The sequence below is a fragment of the Sturnira hondurensis genome, unplaced genomic scaffold, assembly GCF_014824575.4.
Source record: "Sturnira hondurensis isolate 20B ecotype Veracruz unplaced genomic scaffold, ASM1482457v3 Scaffold0010128, whole genome shotgun sequence".
NCBI classification, from domain to species: domain Eukaryota; kingdom Metazoa; phylum Chordata; class Mammalia; order Chiroptera; family Phyllostomidae; genus Sturnira; species Sturnira hondurensis.
In genome coordinates, this window is record NW_028082759.1 from 11,129,428 (window position 1) to 11,151,038 (window position 21,611).

The 21,611-nt window shown below is 40.9% G+C and overlaps 2 protein-coding genes and 2 non-coding genes across 11 annotated transcripts in view; 1 reads left to right on the plus strand and 3 right to left on the minus strand.

Moving 5' to 3' along the window:
• The window catches only part of SH3D19 (SH3 domain containing 19), a 150,817-nt gene extending 143,485 nt beyond the window's left edge, over positions 1-7,332 (plus strand). For all 8 annotated transcript variants that reach the window (XM_037058411.1, XM_037058414.1, XM_037058410.1 and 5 more), the window contains 3 exons: positions 312-516; positions 986-1,086; positions 4,273-7,332. In XM_037058411.1, coding sequence (XP_036914306.1) covers positions 312-516; positions 986-1,086; positions 4,273-4,389 — 423 coding nt within the window. In that variant the 3' untranslated portion in view covers positions 4,390-7,332. The remainder of the gene's footprint in view (positions 1-311; positions 517-985; positions 1,087-4,272) is intronic.
• A 5,397-nt stretch (positions 7,333-12,729) lies between these two features.
• Positions 12,730-16,995, minus strand: RPS3A (ribosomal protein S3A). The gene is made up of 6 exons (XM_037058419.1): positions 16,888-16,995; positions 16,110-16,213; positions 15,650-15,837; positions 13,664-13,872; positions 13,029-13,138; positions 12,730-12,896 (listed from the first exon to the last, which is right to left on the minus strand). Exons 1-6 carry the CDS (start codon positions 16,947-16,949, stop codon positions 12,775-12,777), a joined length of 795 nt encoding a protein of 264 aa, XP_036914314.1. The 5' UTR covers positions 16,950-16,995; the 3' UTR covers positions 12,730-12,774.
• On the minus strand, positions 13,340-13,409 carry LOC118995645 (small nucleolar RNA SNORD73). Its single transcript, XR_005068340.1, has one exon. It is a non-coding gene; the product is annotated as a small nucleolar RNA SNORD73 (small nucleolar RNA).
• On the minus strand, positions 14,864-14,933 carry LOC118995646 (small nucleolar RNA SNORD73). The gene has a single exon (XR_005068341.1). It is a non-coding gene; the product is annotated as a small nucleolar RNA SNORD73 (small nucleolar RNA).
• Positions 16,996-21,611: the final 4,616 nt, after the last annotated feature.

Here is a 21,611-nt window from a genome sequence, read left to right on the forward strand (position 1 = left end):
TGCCCAACCCACTGAGCCACACAGGTCAAGACTAGAAAAAAAGTTTTTGCTTAAGTATTATATATCCTTAAAAGCAGAAAACCCACAAATTGTATCACATCATAAAATGATCATATTTTATGATACAAAGTTACTGGAAATTTTTACTTCTGAATATTGATAGCAATATAAAGTGTTGGGTGACTTTAAGAAGGCTTCGGGCTTTGAAATCTTATGACCCCTTAGCTTTTTTTCCACCACTTTTTAAGCTTTATAGAAATCAATTTCAAATAAAATCTCACATTTCTTACTGAGCTTCTGACTTGTGACAGGATAACGGTCTTCCTGGAGAATGGTGTGAGGCTCTTTACAGTTTCACTGCGGAGACCAGTGAGGACTTACCCTTCAGGCGGGGAGACCGGATCCTGGTCCTCGAGCATCTGGACTGCGACTGGTACAAGGGCAGGCTGCGCGACAGGGAGGGCATCTTCCCGTCCGTCTTCGTGCGGCCCTGCCCCAGTGCGGCTACAACAGCAGGTGACTCCCGCCCTCTGTCGGGAGCCTGGGGCTTTGACACGGATGCATACTTCTTTTCCCTTTGGCCGTGCTCGGTTTAAATTGTTCGCCTACATTTCAGAGGGTGGATACATAAAGTTTTATAGACTGTCTTCTTTATACTCGTGTACTTTCTTAAGAGTTACAGGGAAAAAAGATAAAAATGTCTTCACTTGGTAATGGCCAATTTTGTCTACTAAATATATTTTCTATAATTTTTTTCCTGCTAAGAAAACATTCTTAATATTTTTGCAAGTTAAATAAATTCAAAATTAATCAAATTTCAGTATTCAGTATTCAGTCCTGGGAGGGGATAGGGAGGGTATAAAGGAACTAAATGGGAAAAATAATAAAAAAGAAGGAATATTCTATCCTGGGAATGACAGGAGGGCTTCATAAGATGTTTGTGTTTCAGTTCTGTGTCTTTCTATTTTTTCGTGTGTTTTCACAGCTGAGGCAAAAAGTATGTCTCCGTTAGCACTGAAGGCAGGGAGGAAGGTCAAAGCCTTGTATGATTTCCATGGGGAGAATGAAGATGAGCTTTCTTTCAAGGTAAGAGTGTGGCTTTGGTTTGCTTGGGTTGTGTTTGGTACCTGTATTTAGCAGCCATAAATTATGAAATGTCTTTCACTGAAAGGTGAAACATTTAGGTGGCCTGTTGACCATTTACTAGGAATGAACAGGTCCCATACCCTAAATCTGAAGAACAAGATTAGAGACAGTGAATAGGGCAGGTATAAATTACCAGCAAGGTGTTTAGGTACGCAAAGAAAACCTTATTTGATAGCTCCACAGTCCCCAAACGAATTCCTAATGCCTAGGCCTTGTAACATCAGATCTCAGTAATATTGGAGTTTTCGCTTGCAGCCCACTATAGTGAAGGGTGATTTTCCACATGGTCCTTGTAGCTTGCTGTTGTCATGTCTGCGAAATCAGTGGAGAAATCAGTTGGTACCTACTGCAGAGGGCCTCATAAGATGCTGAAGTCTTGTTCAGAAAAACACTGACTGGGAAGTCATCCCCAAAGTTGAAGCTGCTTAATCTATCTTNAGATCTCAGTAATATTGGAGTTTTCGCTTGCAGCCCACTATAGTGAAGGGTGATTTTCCACATGGTCCTTGTAGCTTGCTGTTGTCATGTCTGCGAAATCAGTGGAGAAATCAGTTGGTACCTACTGCAGAGGGCCTCATAAGATGCTGACGTCTTGTTCAGAAAAACACTGACTGGGAAGTCATCCCTAAAGTTGAAGCTGCTTAATCTATCTTCATCAAAGAAGTGCCCTTCTTTTTTTTTTTTTTTTCAGTAAAAACAAAATATTTTCGTGATCCTGTTTCCCCAGTCCATAGTTGGACCGTAGTCAGAAGAAATCCCCCTTGGTAGTACTTTGGGACTGGGCCAGAGCAAGGAAGGTAGGTTTGGTTGTCATTGCTCTCAGAAGAGCCTGTGTCAGACAGCGGTAAATTCCCCATCTTTGGACATGCTCAGTCAGAGCCAAGGTGCCATAGGAAGAATGAAAGCATCAAGGAGTGATTGGACAAGACGAGTCTTAAAACAGTGGGAGCCCAAACAAGGCTTCTGCCCGTCTCCAACAAAATAAGGAAGCCAGGGCAATCAATACTGGGTGTGTGCAGGCTGGGCAGGCACGGGGTCCGAGGGGCATGCTGAAATAATGCCAGTTACAAGGCTGCTAACTTTCCTCTTTTGTGATGGGCTTTCCCTTTCTTCCAAGAATTTCTCTCACCTTTTTCATATTAAAATGTCATTTCTATTACAAAATGCTGTTAGTAAATGATAGATATTTTCTATGCAAAATTGTAAGTTGGTAATCCTGTATCTCTTTCTTTCTTCCTTCCTCCCCTCCCTCTCTCCCTCTCCTTCCTTCCTTTTTTTCTAAAATTTCTTGGTTCTTAAAATCCAGGTGTTTGGAAACTGTTGCACCAGTCCTTTTTAGTCTTTACAGTCAGTAGCTCATATTTTATTCTTTTTATTTTTATGTAGAGTGTTACTTATAAATAGCAATTCGCAGTATCTTTTAGAAAATTAGGTGGTTATCATTTTACAAATGACTGTGAGCAAGATATAGTTCTAGGGCTTTTAGGTAATAGGTTCTTTACTGCCTTCAGTATTGCTGATCATTAATATTTTATTAAATACCCATAGAATATTAGTAAATAAAACTTTTTTTTTTATTGTTCTAGCCCTCAGAAAACTGATATACCATGTACGTATGGAACAGAGCTAAGGGAAATCATTCAGTCAGCCATTATGCTATAATTTAGGAACCAGAAGGAACTTAATTTATAACAGAAACTTTGAATAGCCAGAAGTTTTACAGATTTTAGCAGAGTAAATTCATGACATTCGACGGTGAGCATTTTTCTTGCTCATTTTTTATAAAGAAAAGCCTTAAATCAAACCATTTTTCCAGAAGGCTGTGTACCAGGGCTAAAATAAATCCATTCAGCCTGATAAAGATATTTTTTAAAGTAGCCAGGGTAGTTTTGGACCATTATAGAATCTTAGACCCAGATTCTGAGAAATAGTTAGAAACAATAAAAAACAAAATAGTTCCAGGAGATAATTTCAAAAGTCATGTCATCTGTTAGGCAGTTATAATTCACACATGAATAGATACACAGTCCCTTGTACTGTCCCGATGAGGATAAACCAGTGTGTTCTGAGTCGGGGGGGGAAGCTCTTTCAGACAGGAAAGAATGCAGATTTGATATTGAGGCCAGGGAGGATGGAATAAAGCAAATGGTGGAGAATACCATTATGTGGAAGACTAAATGTGCAGTACAAAATGCTCAAGGTATTACGAAAAGGCAGTAAAAGCCTTTCTCACTGAAGAGGTCTGCTAGAACGTGTGATGGCCGTGTGCTCTGATGGTTGGCAACATGGGCCCAGAAATCACACTGGGTTTGGATCCTGTCTCTGCACACTGCTACACATGCAGCTCTGAGCAAATTATTTAATCTCTCTGAGCTTAAATTTCCTTTTCTTTAAAGTAAGGAAATCTATACAAATACCTCTCTAAAATGGGGATAATAATAGCATCTACTTTGGGGACTGCAGTGTTGTTTACATGAGTTAATTCTTATAAAGTAGGAGAAGGCATAGAGTAAGCACGTGGCTCACTTATCTCCAGGTCTTTGCTTAAATGTCACTTTCAGTGTGGCCTTCCTCGACTGCCCTAATGAGATGGCCACCAAGCCCACACTTTCCTCCTCTGCCAGTTTGTTTTTTGTCTCCCCACCCCAGAATGGGTCCTTCAGTCACTGCTGTGTTCCTAATGCCCAGAACAAGAGTCTGGGACATGGCGGGTGCTCAAGAAATTGTTGTGAGATGGGGTAGTGGGGTGGGGGGACTGTGTGCATGTGTGTGTATATATACGTACACACATACTTAAATATATATGATAGCTGGCATTATTTATGTATATATACACACATATATATGATAGCCAGCATTATTTTTTAAGAAGAATTTACATTAGAAGTGAATTGGGGGGCACACAATACAAGCAGGAAAATAAAAGTGCAACAAGGCTGACACTGGCAACAAAAATGGCATCGCTGGGTGCAGGTTATCTTTGGGGTGTATCATGTGATCCTCTCCACAAAGCATGGTCAACGAGTTAAACAAAGAGAAGACTATACAGGCCTCTCCAGATGGGCTGCCCACCATGTTTACACTCAACAGAAACTAATAATTATTTCCAATTCTGGCTTCTTACAGGCTGGAGATATAATAACAGAGCTGGAATCTGTAGATGATGACTGGATGAGTGGAGAACTCATGGGAAAATCTGGAATATTTCCCAAAAACTACGTTCAGGTTTTACAAGTCAGCTAAAGGCGAAGCTTGACTGTGTTCCTTAGCATAAGAACTCACTTGAACTATCACTTTGACTATCAGATATGGTGTTTTGTTGTCTTTTTTTGTTTTTGCACTATTTTTTTAAACGGAAAGAAATATCTATGCTGTATATGGTACAGTAGAATTTTCTGAAAGCAGAGAATGTCTAGATTTTGTAGATAGCTTTCACTCACAGTAGAACCATGCATGTGAAAACCCACGAGAAAGTGTTCTACCGAGGAAAACATCAAGATTAGCAAGGCAGACGAGCACTTCTCCAGGAAAGTGCTGGTGACATACCGCACAGGGAGGCTTACAAGCAAAAGTTGCGTTTGGACATCTGTTTTCATCAGCAAGAGTCAATTAACCGTGCTTCTTTGTTTTTTTACTTTCATTTAAAAACAGGACATTTGATACATTTCATTTCTGATATTCAAATTGATTCTAATAGCTTGAGTGCATTATCCTTATTTACCAGGGCAAATCCTTGTTTCAGGAGCAGGTAGTTTATTCACTACTTGGAGCCTTTGTAAGAACTCGGTGAGTCAGCTCATGTTCACCCAATGCTACTTGTGCTAAAGTGTTTCCCCTTTGTCCAAGGATTTCAAGGGGGTTAAAATTCGATGCATCTTAGTCAAAAGAGCCAAAACCGTCCCGAGATACCTTGCTAATATGACTAACCCTTCTACGTACCTGCCCTACTTACTTCTTTCTTCCATTTATACTTTGTGTTAGCAGAGTTGTTATATAGCACATTTTCTGATTCTGCAATCATTCTTTTGACAATTACTGGTACCCAAAGAAAAATTCATTTTCTTTGTGTTACCCCAGTAAACAGAAAAGCTGTGTCTTGTTATAGTGGTACATTATGAATCACATATGTCTCAGAACACAGAGCGACTGTTAAGATGGAAAACAGTGCCAAGCCCCCACAGCTCATTTCTTCCCAATATGATCAGAATGAAAAACAGTTTGAGAACACTGAAGGCTAATATTCTTTTGATTTTTTTCCCCAGCTCATCCCTATATTAAATTTAAAAAAAACACTTTCCTACTGTATCCATTGTTATACATGCCAGGCATTAAAAAAAAGTGGTTCTTTTAGGACTAAATCAATTACAGTTTATGGGCTAAAGCCAAATAGGTTGAAGACAATCTTCCAAACAGATCAATGGAACAGAATTTCACTGGAAATGTACAACATTTTCCCAGCAATGTTCATGACTTTCTTCTATTTTTCAGAAGAGTTTCATAAACTGGGCCACTTTTTAGTATTTCTGTTTCTCATTGTCCAAAAGGTAGGCGGACAATGTGGATATGAGTGTGGGGGATTATTTGCTTCTTTTTTTAAAACTTTATCTTTGGTTCAAGGTCATCTCCCAGCTATATGGTTAGAATTGATAACAAGGCTGTTTTTCCTGTAGGTTTTCGGTAAAGAAGACAATATAAAGAAAACTCTTGTCAGATTTTACTCAATTTCATAAGAAATGGATGACTTAAAGCCCTATCCCAATTAAATTCCCATTTGCGGCAAGTCATATGATAGGAAGTGTAGGGTGTGTGTCTGGAATAGGACATGATGTATATTTCTTTGCCTGTGTAATCTTAACATATTAAAGATCATGAAAACTTAGCTTTATTGGAGAAAAATATCCTCTTAAATTTTAGCCTTCTGTCTGAATGATAAGTGCAATAGTTGTACATCTATTTGACATTATAATAAACTGAACTTTTCAGTCCTTTTCTCATACCAGACTGAATTTTTTGAGGATGGAAATGGTATCTTCTCTTTATAACTCCAGCCCTTTGCTCCGTACAGCCTCAGTAAAGGTTGGTTGCATGGATGGATGGATGACTTACATATAGAAGTCTTGGGTCCACTGAGGTCTAATATCTTTCCTCTTTAATATGTTGACAAAAGTCTTTATTGAAACAGAATTTGTAGTTTTTATGTCATTTCAATTTATCATGCTACATTTTTTGCTTGTCATTTATTACCTACTCAGCTGATAAGAAGACAAAATGTAGCTCGGTATAGGTTTTCATAGGAACGATCCTGTTTTATGTGTTGATTGAGCATAATTTTTAGAGTCTGTGAATTTTATAGGGAAAAAATTGGAATATATTGTTTTTCTTTTCAGGAGTTTTAGGAGAAAACCTGGTATTCATCCAAACCTTCTCAAAGTAGAATCTCTTAACCCTTTTTTTTCTTTTAGTTGAAACTAGATTAAGTCAATATATTATTCTTAGCCTTTTGATTACCCCCTTTGAACACTAAAAAACAGCAAGATTTCATTAAAAGATGACCATGTTTACATGGCTGGAGGGATAACATAATAAATCTTTCATTGTGCTCATGGAAAACACATGTTTTGAATACAGGCTGAAACATTCCAAATGATGTATCAGTGCATTTATCAAAATGTGTTGTTAAAACTGGTATTTATAATATATATATCCTTTTTCCAAAGGGTTTTTAATACAGATATTCTTAACAATAATTGTTTAGTTTTTATTCAGTTTCTTAAGTTTAGGTAAATATACCTAGGGAAATACTGATGAATATATGGACATATTATAAGAAGATATTTGTTATAATCATTAATGGTTTATTCCTTTTAATTAATGTCAAATGCATATGGGCCATACACATGACTCATAATTCAGTGCCATTTTGAATGCCATTGAGTGAACTCTTAACAGTGAATTTTTCCAGAACTAATAGGAAATCATTTTCAAACCTAAGCTTTTTTACCTCAATGTAGTTATAGAGGGGGGGAGTGGAACCCAAAACAAAGCCTATCTCAGGACAACAGCACCATCTAGGGGCCTCTCACCTAATGGCAAGTTCATCCTGTTATGCCACAGAGGAGTCTGCAGACCATAGCTTGACCTGCAGGAGTTAAATGATTTGCCTAAGGCCATACAGGTATGGCAGAACCTAAATCAAAACCTAGTTCTACTGATTCCCAATTCAGTAATTTTTCCATTTGTTGTGCTGAAGTGGTACAGTGCTCTTTAGCAGTTAAACAAGTATACTTGATCTGTTTTATTGGCCTGTATAAGTTGTAACTTCTTAACATATGATAGAAATAGAACAAGTTACAATGAGTAAATTAAAGCCTTGAACTTCCAAGAACAAACCTGCTTAGCTTCTCAGCTTTTTGTAGACAGTTTATATTGATGTTACCCAGAAACTCAAATATGAACTGATCCATTAATAGGGATTTCTTTTTCTGTTTAATAGGGAACATTTGAATTCTTGGAACATCAGATCCTGAGAAGGTGTGTCTGTAGGGCTCTGCTCTTGGTAATGGCGGAGCAATCCTAAACCTAGGTTTGGATACACCTGCAGCACAAAACACTGCTAGCATTTTGGAGTGTAGTAGATTAGCTCAGGCACTGTTAAGCTAATGAATTTTTATTTGAGTCTGGGACACATTCTGGGTTTTAAAAAATGAACCATAATTACATGCTCACCATGGACTGTTTATCTTTAAATTCTGCAAACTAGGCAATAACTCTGAAAAATTATCAGGATAAATGTTCAAATTCGTAATTCAGAAAGGGCAATTATCTACCAGTTGTCTATCCTGTTTTAACAGAAATTAACTGGCAATCTTCATACCAAAATATTGGCCCATATTTAGTTCTTCTTTATAATTAAAATGAAAGAAACAACTACATTATTTCTCCAGTCATATCCAAGTTTTTTATTGGATAGAGCCCTGCCTCAAGGGATCACTCATGCCCACCACATTGCTCCCCTGGCCCCCAGTTGGCTGACAGCTGAAGAGCAGAGTTGTTACTTCCTCAGAGCCTCAGAGCTTGTGGCTAATCCTACAGCACAGGACTATACCTGAAACTGTTCTAGGGAGACAGTGTTGTCTTCTCTTTAAACATACAAAATATTAAAGCTATTAAAAATACAGTGATTGAAAATATTATCCAATTCACCCGTATATACAGAGCACTGGAGGGAAGATGAGTGTGGGGGTGCAGGCAGAGGTCTGCATCTCTGCTGGTCCGAGGGGCCTTGTTGGGCTTATGAGAAGACCTGCAGTTTTTCACTGCAATAAGGAAGTTGGAGTCAGGGTCGGAGAGCAAAAGAAAATAGGACACTAAGACACTGTGTGTCTGTAAGACTAATTACCAAACCTACGCAGGTTTGTTGGGCTGTTCCTGGTAGATGGGAATGGCTGGCCTCTGGATCATGGGCTACAGGGTCCAGTGGAAGTAATGCCTGCCTGAGTGTGGTTGGTAGGGTAATAATATGCGGGTAAAAATTTATAGTTTTAATTTGAACATTTCACCTAAAATGTCATATGGAGTGCTTGAGTATGACATTGTTATGCTCCAGAACTACATGCTTATCATGTTGTAATAAAAGAGGGGCATTGTTTGTATTTGGACCCTGGACCCTGTATTTGATGGACACAGGGAGGGACTGCTTTATGAAGAGAATAAGGGTAATGATGAAACCGTAGCTGAGTACCTCAGGGAAGATGAGAATCAGGATCCCTGCTGAGCAGAGAGCTGCACACTGATGTTCCCCACAAAGCCAGCAGCCAAATCACTCGACCTTCAGAAAGTGAGATTTTCTTTTTTAGGATTTGGCAATGAGGATCACTATCATCAGACCATAGATGGCACTAATACTGACCCTGACCTCTGGAACACTGGACATCATATTCAGATTTGGCCGTGTGATGCCCAGACCACCATGCAAAACTATCTGCAGAGCCCAGGTCCTGAATCCCATGAAAACAAGGAAGCCCACAACAGAAAAAGTGTATCTAGGTTTGGTCCAGACTTGGATAGGTATGAAGGGGCAAGTTCATCATGTGGAAAGCATATCCCTGATTAGGAGAGAAACAAAGATGCAGCAAGTCGATAACCTAGCTGGCCAGACCCACATTTTTTTTTTAAAATTGGGGAATGACTTGCATAAAATGCCGGTAACTAAGTACACAATTCTGAGTTTTGAGAATAGTCTGTAGTTATATAATCAGTAAACAGAGAACATTTGCATCACCCTAGAAAACTGCGCGCATCTCTGCAGTGTTACGTCCTCTTCTCCTACCCCACCCCCTGCAGAGCAATCACTGTTCTGCTTTCTAGCACCATAGATTCATTTTATCTGTTTAGGAACTTCTTAAAAACAATGTAGTATCTGCTCTTTCCTTGCTCAAATATAATTTGAGATTTATCCAAATTATATATTTATTATTTATTCCCTTTATTACTCAGTGGTACTTCATCATACAAAAATACCACAACTTGTTCATTGTATTTGATTTTAGAGGGAGAGAAAGTCTTTGATTTGTTGTTCCACTTATTTTATGCATTCATTGGTTGCTGCTTGTATGTGCCCTGACTGGGGTTGACCAACCTTGGCCTATCAGGACCATGCTCTAAATGAGCTCCTTGGGCCAGGACTAATTTATCTGTTGTCTTTTGGGGTCTTACCCAGTTTTTAGCCACTAAGAATAAAGCCAGTGTGAAGTCTTTTTCCGGTTTTACTGAACTATTACTGACTGGTATGAACATTCTTAAACAAGTCTTTGTGCATATAGAATTTAATATATAGAAATCCTAGAATTAAGTGATAAAGTATGTGATTTAAAAAGAAAAAAAGCCAGCCCTGGCTGGTGTAGCTCAGTGGATTGAGCACAGGCCTGTGAAGCACACGATCGTGGTTTGATTCCCAGTCAGGGCACATGCCTGGGTTGCAGGCCAGTTCCCAGCAGGGGACTCATGAAAGGCAACCATACATTGATATTTCTCTCCTTCTCCTCTTCCCTTCCTCTCTAAAGATAAATAAATAAAATCTTAAAAAAAAAAAAAGACAGTTCTGATGTCTCGTTAAAAAAAAAAAAGCCACCTGTCTTCCAAAATGGTTGTACCGTTTTACTCTCCACTATTGAGAGTTTTAGTTACTCCACAGCCTTGTGAACGAACAGTTTTCCCGTCTATTTGTATTATCAGTTTCAGCCACTGAGGTTGTATTTTGACACAAAACAATTATAGTACTGCAGACTAAGAGCTAATGACACCTGCAGTTATTTCTAAAATTCACTTCATGGTCTTAGCAAATATTAACTACCCTTCCTAGTTTTCACACATTTACTGCCTATTACATTATATCCAGTTGAGAATTACCCATTAAGTGGTGTGACTGGAATTATATGAATTAGAAGTTTGGAGGTGTTAATGATCACTAAAGAAATCATTTTAGAGATACATGTTGAAATACTGCTTCAAAACAATTAAGAAGGGAGTGCCAGAGAGTGCCATTTATAGACATTTTACCCAATTTAGCTGAAAAGTTAGCCTGCCAGTTTCAGTGGACACAGGCAGGACTCTTACTGCAAAGCCAATGGTCAGAGCTTCATGCTCATTTGTTTCCCATCCCTCCTCCCTTAGAGTCCCACATGGTGATGCAAAGGGCCCATTATGCAGTGGGTTGTATTACACAGCAGGACACTTAAGTGGAAGCAAGCCTGCTCTTTTTCTGGGGGATCCATTACCTCATCCCTCAAGGTTTCCCAGAACACAAACACAACCCTGAGAAATGGCCCAGATGAAGAGCAGAGAATCATCTTCATGGCACACCCAAAAGCAGCTAGGGGCACTCAGGATCCACAGCTGATTGCCTCAAAATTCATTCTGCATGACCCATTCTTGGACAAACTAGAATTTTTACAGGAATATGGTCCTCCCTCAGGCACTGATTAACCCAGGAGGTTAGAACCTCATAATGAAGGCCATTATCCATAGGGCTCAGTAGATGAGGCCACCCTGTGACGCTGACCTCAATCATTCTCTCCAGGTTCCGGCACTGAGTAAGCCAAGGGGTCAGGGCTGCACTAGGTCTGCACCACCCTGATGTATTCCAAGAGCAGACTGTTAGTCATCACAGCCTGTGTTTAAAATGATCTGCTAATCCTTGGTGTTCCTGTCAATAATTACAGGCAATAGATGGACCCAAAGCCTGTCTGAAATGGAGGCATCTCATGACCCGTTTTCCCCCACATACAGACAAATTACCTAAAAAGGGCACAGGTCACTTTCTGGGGAGTACTGGTAATGGCCAAGGACTGAGCCTACACCAAGGCTCCCCAACACCAAGGTCTCGGGATAAACTAGCAAATAACCAGTGATGTGGGAGGAAACATCTGTGGGACTTTGAAGGACAGTTAAGAAAAAGGAGGATATCAACAATCAAATGTCACAAATACAGGTCAAGTAAAATGAAGCCCAAGAACAGAACCATTGGACTTAGCAACAAACGCCAACTGTAATCCTGACAGCAATAGCCTCCTTAGTGGGCTGTGGACATGGGAAAGGGGAACCACAACTGCAGCAGATTCAAGAAGGTAAATACAGTGTGTTCAACTCTCAACTTTGCTGCAAGGGGTTTGAGGTAGGTAAGAAATGCTGGAGCCACTAGCTGAATTAGGTATAAGAAAGGGAAGTCCTGTGTTCAAAGATGTCCTATCACTTAATGACAAGGCAGAAAATGTGAACCCTTGCACAGATGGTAGGGCGAAAGGAATGGGAATCAGCAGAGTGCAAGCAAGAAAGGGTTGAAGAGGGGAAGGGTGCAGGAACAGACTGGGTGGAAGAGTGAATACTGGGTATTGGGCTGCATTAACTGCCTGTCTATTAAGACAAGAAACCAGCTTCTATAGCCAAGTTCAGCTTCACAGTGCAGATGCACAGTGGGGCACTTCACAGCTACAGGAAAGAGCACTTGTATTTAAAAACAAAAAACTAGAAGCCATGGGCTCTTCCCATTAGTCAGTCTACCACAGTAGTTCTCAGACTAGGGTCCCTGGGCATCAGCATCACATTCAACTTCAGAAACTCTGGAGGTACCGCCTGCAACATTTCAACAAGCCTTCCAAATGGCTTAAAAACCAGCAAAACATTAAGCCATGTTAAAAAAGGATTTCCTGCTCTGGCTGGTGTAGCTCAGTGGATTGAGTGCGGGCCTGCAAACCAAAGGATAGAGGTTTAATTCCCGGGCACATGCCTGGGTTGCAGGCAGTTCCCAGCAGAGGACACACGAGAGGCGACCACACATTGATATTCTCTCCCTCTCTCCTTCCCCTCTAAAGATAGATAAATAAATAATTAAAAAAAAGAGATTTCTTTTTATTAGCCATCTCTTAACACCTCCAGATCAGTATAGCTTAAAATAATCACTACCCTTTCTCAGCTTTATAGAACAAGAGATAAAATCCAGAACAGAAAAGTTCATGTTGCTATCAATTCAGAGCATGTCATTCACCAACCTATAAGATTGTTTCAAAAGAATGATTAGAGATAAAATATCACAAATAGGCCTTTTTATTTGCCACCATTAAATGTCTGAATTTAAACAGATTCTTGGACTGGGGGCTCATATCCATCAGCTCGTTCAACTTTAGCACCTGTCTCATCCCCAGTAGCTTTTCCAGAACTGCTACCTTCACCATGAAGCTCCATGAGTTTTCCCACTAAAAGAAGAATAAAATTCTGTTAGTTATGGTGTACCGTATCTTGAACAATGGTCCTTCAATACTGTGTAAGCTTGACAGGAAATACACACCCCCTGCCACCAGAATCCAGTGTTTTTTTTTTTTACTTACATTCAAACTTGGGCTTCTTCAGCATTTTGACTTTTCTAACAAAGACATCATGAAGTGGATAAATAGATTGGCAAGCCTTTTCTATGTCTTTCCCAATGCTATCTGGGATCCTGCAAACCAGTAACAATAAATTAGCGTAAATGTACACAGAAAACTCCCCTTTAATCCACTAACTCCTCAAGTACCTTAGCCTACTACTGTCCCTTTATAGGTGAAGGTGAAATGATGTGAAATGCACAGTTGGTTATAGAGCAGAGTTATATCTGAGCCTTCTGCCTTTTCCATTACACCCTCTTAGTCAGCTGCATGGGAACATCAGAAAAATGTTAAATTTTATCACTGGACATCATTTGGGACCGAAACATTTTGTCATCACTTATTCCCATGCATTACCGATTGTGGAGGGTTTTTCTATTCAGCCTCACTGCCAAGAGATAATTTCACCCAAACAAGCACAAAAACCAAATTCAATTTACTCAGCCATTAGCATGCTTTCATTTCAAGAAAGGTAGCTAGATGGTTTCACAGACAGAATTTAAACACAGGTCTGATTCCACCTTATCTTAGATGCTCTCCCTCACCTGAGGGTAAATCAGATTTGGGGTTGTGTGGTGACAGAGAAAAGAAAGGCTTACAATTTATTGACCACTTCTTTCAAGTCATTTGTCTGCACCTCTCGGGTCATGATTTCCATCATTTTCTTCCGGATTTGGCGGACCTGCTGGTGCTGAGCATAAGAGGTCTTCCGAATCTGATTGTTGCGTTTTTTAGTAAAACCAACACAGAATAAACGAAGCAAATACCCATCGGTAGTCTTAACATCAACATGAGCTTCAATCATAGTCTAGTAGAGGGGGAAAAAAAAGATACTATCAGTTATTATACCAGGGTTTCTTTTAAAATCCTCATCCAAGGGTTTTTCTCTTTTTGACTGATTTGAGGGAGAGGGGGAGACTGACAGACATCTGATCTGTACATGACCTGACCAGGAATCGAACCTGCAACCTTTTGGAATACAGAGGCAACCAACTGAGTCACCCAGCCAGGGCAGGTATAACAGGTTTTAATACTATCAATTTTTTAAATAATTTTATTTATCTTTAGAGGGGAAGGGAAGAAGAGAGGGACAGAAATATCAATGTATGGTTGCCTCTCATGCGTCCCCCGCTGGAAACTGGCCTCAACCCAGGCATGTGCCCCGAATGAAGATCGAACCGCAATCCTATGGTTCGCAGGCCCGCACTCAATCCACTGAACCACACCAGCCAGGGCATAATAATCAATTTTTATCCCTCAAATTGTAATATAAAAAAGGGGAAGGTCAAGTATTCACCATGCATAAAGTATAATACGAATTACATTATCAAATTCTTACTATCCTTCACATCCGATCAAAGAAGTCCTCTCAACAATCCTCCCTCCTCCCCTCTATCCCCACCATCACTGGCAATAGCGCCCACCCCCAACTTTTTACAAATACGTGACAACCCTTTAACATTCCCCCCCTCAATCAGCAACACAAGAAAATAGGTTCTAGGAGACTACACTAAGGATGTCAACACTTATTCCATCTTTTAATAAAAAGTGTTTTGAATAGGTTGAAATGTTATCACTGAATACATATGCTTTTAAGTGTCATTTATGTTGCAACTAAGGCCGTGCTGACAAATATTCAATTTCACAGCCAAAACACACAAAACACTCTTAGGTAGCAATAAAAACTGAATTTCCTCCTATGCATTTTATAAGTTTTATATCTCGCTTCAAAAAATGAGTATAATTATAGAAAAGGACTTTAAAATATTCCCAGAAATGCAACAACAGAACCTTAGGGGAATGTCAGAAATAAATAAAATTATATAATCAGTATGTATCATTTGAACTCCCACATTGTCATCACCCACTCCCACATACAAAGTATCGTAAGACTGGATGGTTAGCCAGACACATCCGAACACAATTATTTCCTACATCTGTTTACTAGATGCTTTCTGTGTCAAGCTCTGTGCTAAACATGGATTTCATCCCAACTCCATGAGATGACACTCTTACCCACATTTTTTAAAGACAAAGAAATCATAGCTTAGCAAGCTTGAAGTTTCTTGCCAAAGAGAATACAATTAGGAAACAGAAGTCGAGACTTCCACTTTACATCAGAAGTTCTGCTACTCTTATGTTCTATATATTACTCTATATTGCCAGAGGTAATTAAGACCAGCCCAAACCACCTGTTCAGTTTAAAATCCATTAGCAAAAATATAAATAATAAAAAAAATCCACCAGCTTCTGAGGTCCAAGAGTCTGAAGACAAGCAAAATTACAAACCTGAGCCTAGATGTTTTTCAATCAGCCACTGATCTTTGCAATAGAACTAAGCCAGTGATAAATTTTCAACTCAATTTAAATAAACAGGAGGATCATGGTTTGTTCCGTTATTGCTCAAGTTCAATGGTCAATTCCAGTGTAAGAACTCAATAGTTATCAAGAACACATCAAGGTTTTAAAATGATTACCTAAACCTGAACTGTATGACATGCCCCTTGCTGACATTACACCCTGATGGGACATCACTTTGACCATGCACGCCATAGCACCATGACGCTAAGAGCTTTCATTCTCACCTGCCATTTTTTGACCATGGAGCACATTTTGTCACGGGTAAGATCCATGCCATGGAAATTAGTCAGGCAGTTTTTGCCCTGGACATCCTCAGTAATTAGCTTGAATTTTCTAAATGCAACTTCATCATTCTGCAGATCAGCTAGACTCACTTCAAATACACGGCCCTTCAGACCATCCGATGCGATTTCTACAAAACAAGAAATCAGTTGTCTCATTAACATAAGGAACCACACGAGTAAAGTCAAGCCAACAAAGATAACTGTTCATGCATGAAGTTGAGCTTAGAATGTTAAAGTGCCACCTTGCTTCCACCAGGGTCCCCAAAACAAGCACCAGAGGGGCCAGAGCTGCAACGAAGAGCTGACATTTCCTTTCTCCTGCCACAGGGCCAACAGTATACCAAGATACATACAGCCTCCATTTAAAATATACACAAACCAAGAATAATAGGGTACTCACTGGTTCCTTGGGTTCTCGTGACTAATGTTTTTCCAATATTTCTTATGTTGAACATAGCTGGTGCTTTCACATCATACCAATCTTTTTTAGAAAATGGATCAACCCTGGATTAAAAAAAAAGGTTCACTTTTATCGCAGATCACATAATCTTTTTCACTTGCCTCATTCTAATGACTTTACCAGGCTAACTGGCAAGCAGACCTCTCAAGGGCACGTATGTAGCTCCAGCTCTTCCCGCAGTGTCCATCTCACAGTTAAGCCACAGACGTGCGGACTCCCCACCACTCAGGCAGCACTGCCTCCCAATAACATGCAGGTCTCTTGAACTTTCCTGGTACAGGAGGGCACGGCCTGGGAACCCAGGCTTTTACAGGGCTTCTTCACACGAGCCTACTTGGAGCTCCCCGGCCCAAGCAGAGGGGCGGTGCGGGGTTCCGGGTGGACAAGAGTGCCTTCCCCAACTCCAGCTTTGAAACCCATTATCGGCGGCATTTAAAAAGCCCGTGGGCCCCCAATACACAACACGCCACCGCCGACTCGCGACAGCTACCCAGCACAAAGCGGTGCGCACAGGCCCCAAAGGCCAAGGGGAAGACAGCCGGCCCACTGCGACGCAGCACCCAGATCCGGCAGAGCGCAGTTCGGGGTTTACCAACCCGGCACGACCAGTTCAATCCGACTGGCATCCTCACCATCCGGCCCACACCAAGACCCACGGCCATCCCGCCGATCCTAACAGGACCCCAAGAAGCGGAGAGCCGGGACAGTCGCCACTTACACTTTCTTCTTTGCTCCCTTTTTGCCACCTTTCGTCAGGCGCTTGTTCTTGCCCACCGCCATGGTGCTGCTCGGAGAGCCAAAAGGGCGGAAGTGGAACTCGCGCGAGAACTTACGCGTACGGGGCGGAACTCGCCATCGATGTGACCTTTGACCTGCGTTTCTCCCTCCTCAAGAATATCGCGACAACAGGAAGGCACTCCCCCAGCTGCAGCAGCGACAGCGCCCTCTTGTGTAGGGGGGACTCCTCGCTGAGAAACTGCCCTGCCCCGCCCGCGCGGGCGGTGGGGGCTCGAGGTGCAGGCTTCGGGTTACCTGTGGTTTCCGTGGCTCTGAGACGCGGAAGTAAGTTTCCGTGGAAGGAGATGCCTACTCAGCGTCTTTCCAAGCTGAAGTCACCGTCTCACCTGGAAACCTATTTCTTCTCCCGGATTTGGAACCAGCGGATCCAGGTTCAAACGCTCCTGTCAACGAACGATATTAAGCCTTGTGACCTGTCTGTGCTTCAGTGTCTCCGTGCTTAAAGTGGCGATAGTAATATAACCTATCTTATACGATTTTTCGTCAGGTTAAATAAATATGACATCGGAGGTGCTGGTAATATTTTGCTTGTTGATGTGGGTGCTGGTTAGTGGGTGCTTCGTGAACATCCATCAAGCTGCGCACTGATTTTTACATATTTCTCGTATATTCATATATAGTGTTTGTGTTGTTTTTTTTTTTAAAGCGAACTCTGCTCATTGTTTTCCTGAGGAACTATGGGTCCAGTGTTCCCAGATATTTGATTTTTTTTTCAAGAAAAGCTGGAAATTATTTTGTATGAGATCAGCTTAACAATAACCCACAACCTTCGGACTAACTTGTGTGAGATCAAATTGTTCGATTTTTGCAACTCACCCCCCCCCAATTTTTTTTTTTTTTACTTGTAGGGGTTTAACAAAATATATCCTGGCTGGATGTGGCCCACCAGCTGCTGGAAAGCTGGCCCATGTAGGCTTGGACCTCAGCCAGGGATATGCTGAGTTCCCTCTCTAACTTCCCCTGTGCCAAAAACCCTGTGGCCAAGCCACACTCCCCCTTGAAGCGTCCCGTGGCCCCTTCTAGCCTCCATGCCCTACCTCCTACCACCCCCACCTTCTAAAACCATCTTCCTAAATCTCCAATCCTATCCTAAAATCTTACAATAATTCCATTCATCTCAGTTGCTTATAGGATAGTGTTGAGGTCCTTATTTTACAACAATATGAATTTTCTTAACCTGAACTGTACACTTAAAGTGGTTAAGATGGTACATTTTTCTGTTAGGTGGTTTTGTTTTCTTTTTATACTACGATTAAAAAAAATCAGTCTTTAGCCAAGCCTACCGAAACCGTTATCAAGCCCCAATCACTCTCTTTTCACCCTCACCACATCTTAGCCTTCACCAGGTGCCCCAACTTCAGTCACCTAGAACTGTTTCAGATTCTCTGAACAAAATGGTTTTCTCTTGCCCTCATTCCTTTTCCCTCAGCACCTATGCATTGTCAAGACAGCTCAGCTTTATTTCTTCTTTCAGTAAGTGATTCTCCCAAATAGGCTCCTAGGACACCTAGTACTGCTTAACTTCTTAGTAACTTGATTAAAGGTGTCTGTTGCTCACTGTGAGTGGAAGGGCACACAGGGTAGTCTTCCTATTTGTGCGCCATTTCTGAGCACGTAGTAGGTCCTCAGAATATTTGTTGGATGAACAAATACGAGGTAGATGATATCAGTGCTGGTCCTAGTTTATGGATCAATCCAGATTTTCAAAATAATTATGGGAACCAATAGGACTACAACTTTTAAATTTAACCACATTATTTTAAAAAACAAAATACAACTGCCATTTACTATCAGCATCATTTCCTTTTTAAATTATTTTGACCCCCAAAATAAAAATATAGAACATATCCTCTAAAAGGTCGACCCTTTTATTTTTTATTTTTCTATGCCGCAAAAGGTCAATCCTTTTAAATAGATCAGCTTTGTGAAAAACCCTATAGACATTATTTTTCTTGTCTAATTGCAGTCTGGTGAAAACTAGTGACCAGTAGAAATCAGTGAGTTCTTCCAAATATAATACTGAGTCCGGTAACCTCTATTCTGTACTTACAGTGACCTTGACTAAGTCTGCATTATAGGGGGCAGTGCACTAGTTGAAAACTTTCCCAGTGGAAATTGTTATAGGCCCCGAGGCTACATACCCCAGAATAAAAACCAAACTTCCCTTCTCCCTGGTCTGATTCCTCTTTCTGCCGAAGAGTGAAAGAGCCGCAGAGGAGGGATTGATGAAGTCACCTCCATTTAGTTTGTTCTAGCAACACCAGCATGTAAGGAATTTGTCAGCTTTGTTTTGTAATAAACGCTTTGAGAAATATATGTCTGTGACACTGTTACATTAAATGGAGCAGTCATCAGTTTAAGTTATGTTGAAAAAAAAGATAGGATGGGGGTGTGAAATCAGTTTGTTGGGTCTCAACCATCTGAGGATTTCAAAATTAAGATAGAATGCCATTGTGTAGAAAAATGTCAAAATATATCAAACCTAGTAAGGTGTCAATATTTCATTAATTTTCTTTTTCATCTGTGACTCATCTATTACACCCACCTAATGTTTTTAACATTTTTATTACTGTGTTTTTTATTTCTAGAAGTTCCATTTAGTTTTTTTCCATTTATATTACTGTCGCTTCTTATTCTTTGCAGGCATATTCAATATAGATTTAAACCCCGTAAGCGTGATTGTTTTACAGTCCCTGCATGATAGCTCCAGTATCTGAAGTCTCTGCCAGACTGGGTCTATTGTCTGTTTTTGTGCTGCTTCTCCCGCATGAAAGATTAGTTTCCTTGAGTTCCTAGTTATATTTGTATACTGGTCATTGCGTTTGAGCATGGATGAAGATATCCTCTTCTAGAAAGAATTTGCATAGACTGCCAGAGTCCTGCAGGCTTTCATTGAGCTTTTGTTTCTTTTGTGTGTCTGGTTTCTTTCTTTCTTTCTTTCTTTCTTTTTTTAATTTGATTTTTTTTTTAAATTGAGCTTTTGGCTTTAGGCTTCCTGGGCAGCCCAGGAGGCTCAACGTGCCCTAATTCTGGGTTGGTGAACACATGGAGATGTGGGGAGAGCAGTGCTCTCAGGACTTAGAAGCTCTATGCCCCCCTCTATATCAGCTGCTGTGTGCATCTCTTCTATCTGGCTATTCCTGAATTCTATCCTTTTATAATAAGCCAGGAACCTGGTAGGTAAAATGTTTCTCTGAGTTCTGTGAATGGCTCTAGAGAATTAGATGAACCCAAGGAGAGGAGGGGGCTGTCGGGACCTCTGATCTAAGGTTGGTCTGCCAGAAACACAGGGGCTAACCAGGACTTGAGGTTGGCATCTGAAGGGGAGCAGCGATCTCCTAGAACTGAGCCCTTAACCTGTGGGAACTGACATGACCTGCTGGTAGATAGTGTCGGAATTGCTTGTTGGTTTGGGAACTCCTTCTACACAATTATCATGGGTTTCAAAATAACATCATTTTCTCCCAGCGTGTAAATACTGCCCGATCTTACTTCTTTTCCTTCTCCGCTGCAGCCCATGGTTTTCTCACCAAAACTCTGTACTTACTTGCAGCCTTAGCCTTTTCAGGCCCTGCCCTGAAAACCCCAAGCCTAGATCAGTATGCAATCTACCTTCCATGGTACTATTGCTCCCAATTATTTCATTCCCCTTTGTGTCTATGACATGCAGCTGCCTCCCATGCTGACTCTGGGCTCGTTCATGAAAATTGCTTTGGTCAAGGGATATTAACAACTGCAACTTGGGCAATGGATTAGAAAAAATGCTGGCATATATAGGGCTTGCTCTCTTTCTGCTCTTTCAAACACTTGAGCTCACTAATTTAAGAAACCTGACCTAGCCTGCTGGAGAATGAGAGATCATCTGAAGCCGAATAAGTAACCCAGCTGAGGTCTCTCCAGAACAACCAGTCTATCGACCATCGGGTATGTGAATAAACCCATCCTAGACCACTTAATCCAACTTAATCAGCCCAGAACAGAACTACCCAGCTGACACGCAGAGAAATAATGTTTATTGCTTCAAGTCATTAAGTGTTGAAATAAATTGTTTTGCAGCAAGGACATAACATTTTCCTCTGTTTATCTTACCCTCATGGCGTGATCACTACACATTTCAGACTTGAAGTATCAGAAATTAATGGTATCACATCTCTGTTGGGTCTTTGGGATCCTTATCCGTCCTTATACTTGTCGGGTATCCTCCCCCTGCCTCTCAGTGTCTGGCTGTTCCAATCCCCCACATGTTCCTCCTGTGCCCACTTCAGTCCTATCCCCTATCGTGTTTAGAAAGTGACCTTGTTGACTAATTCAAATAATGTGGAGGCTTGCGGGCTACAGTAGAGTGGACATTTTTCTGTGTGGAATGAGAAGCCATTGGAGGGTTTTGAGCATCAGAGTGAACCTGCGCCTACTATGTAGAGAAAAGAATGTGGTAAAGCAAGGATTGAATCCAGAAGTTAAAAGAGATGTGGGAGCTTGGTCTAGGGAGGTAGAGAAGGAAGAGCTAACGGTGGAGCATGGTGGAAACAGGACACCATTCATGGAGACTAAGACGCAGATGACATCCTCTGGAGCTGTGAAATGCAGTTGCCCTGGGTGAAGGGATGCAGTGAAAATTCTGGTTGTATTTTGAAGATAAGAACC

What these genes read in the sequence shown, in the direction of transcription:
- RPS3A (XM_037058419.1), bottom strand. Translation starts at nt 16,949, where the DNA reads ATGGCGGTGGGCAAGAACAAGCGCCTGACGAAAGGTGGCAAAAAGGGA. An exon ending in CACGAGAACCCAAGGAACCA is followed by an intron (nt 15,838 to 16,109) that starts GTGAGTACCCTA and finishes CTTGTTTTGTAG; the next exon opens with AAATCGCATCGGATGGTCTG. An exon ending in AAAGAAGTGGTCAATAAATT is followed by an intron (nt 13,139 to 13,663) that starts GTAAGCCTTTCT and finishes ACTGGTTTGCAG; the next exon opens with GATCCCAGATAGCATTGGGA.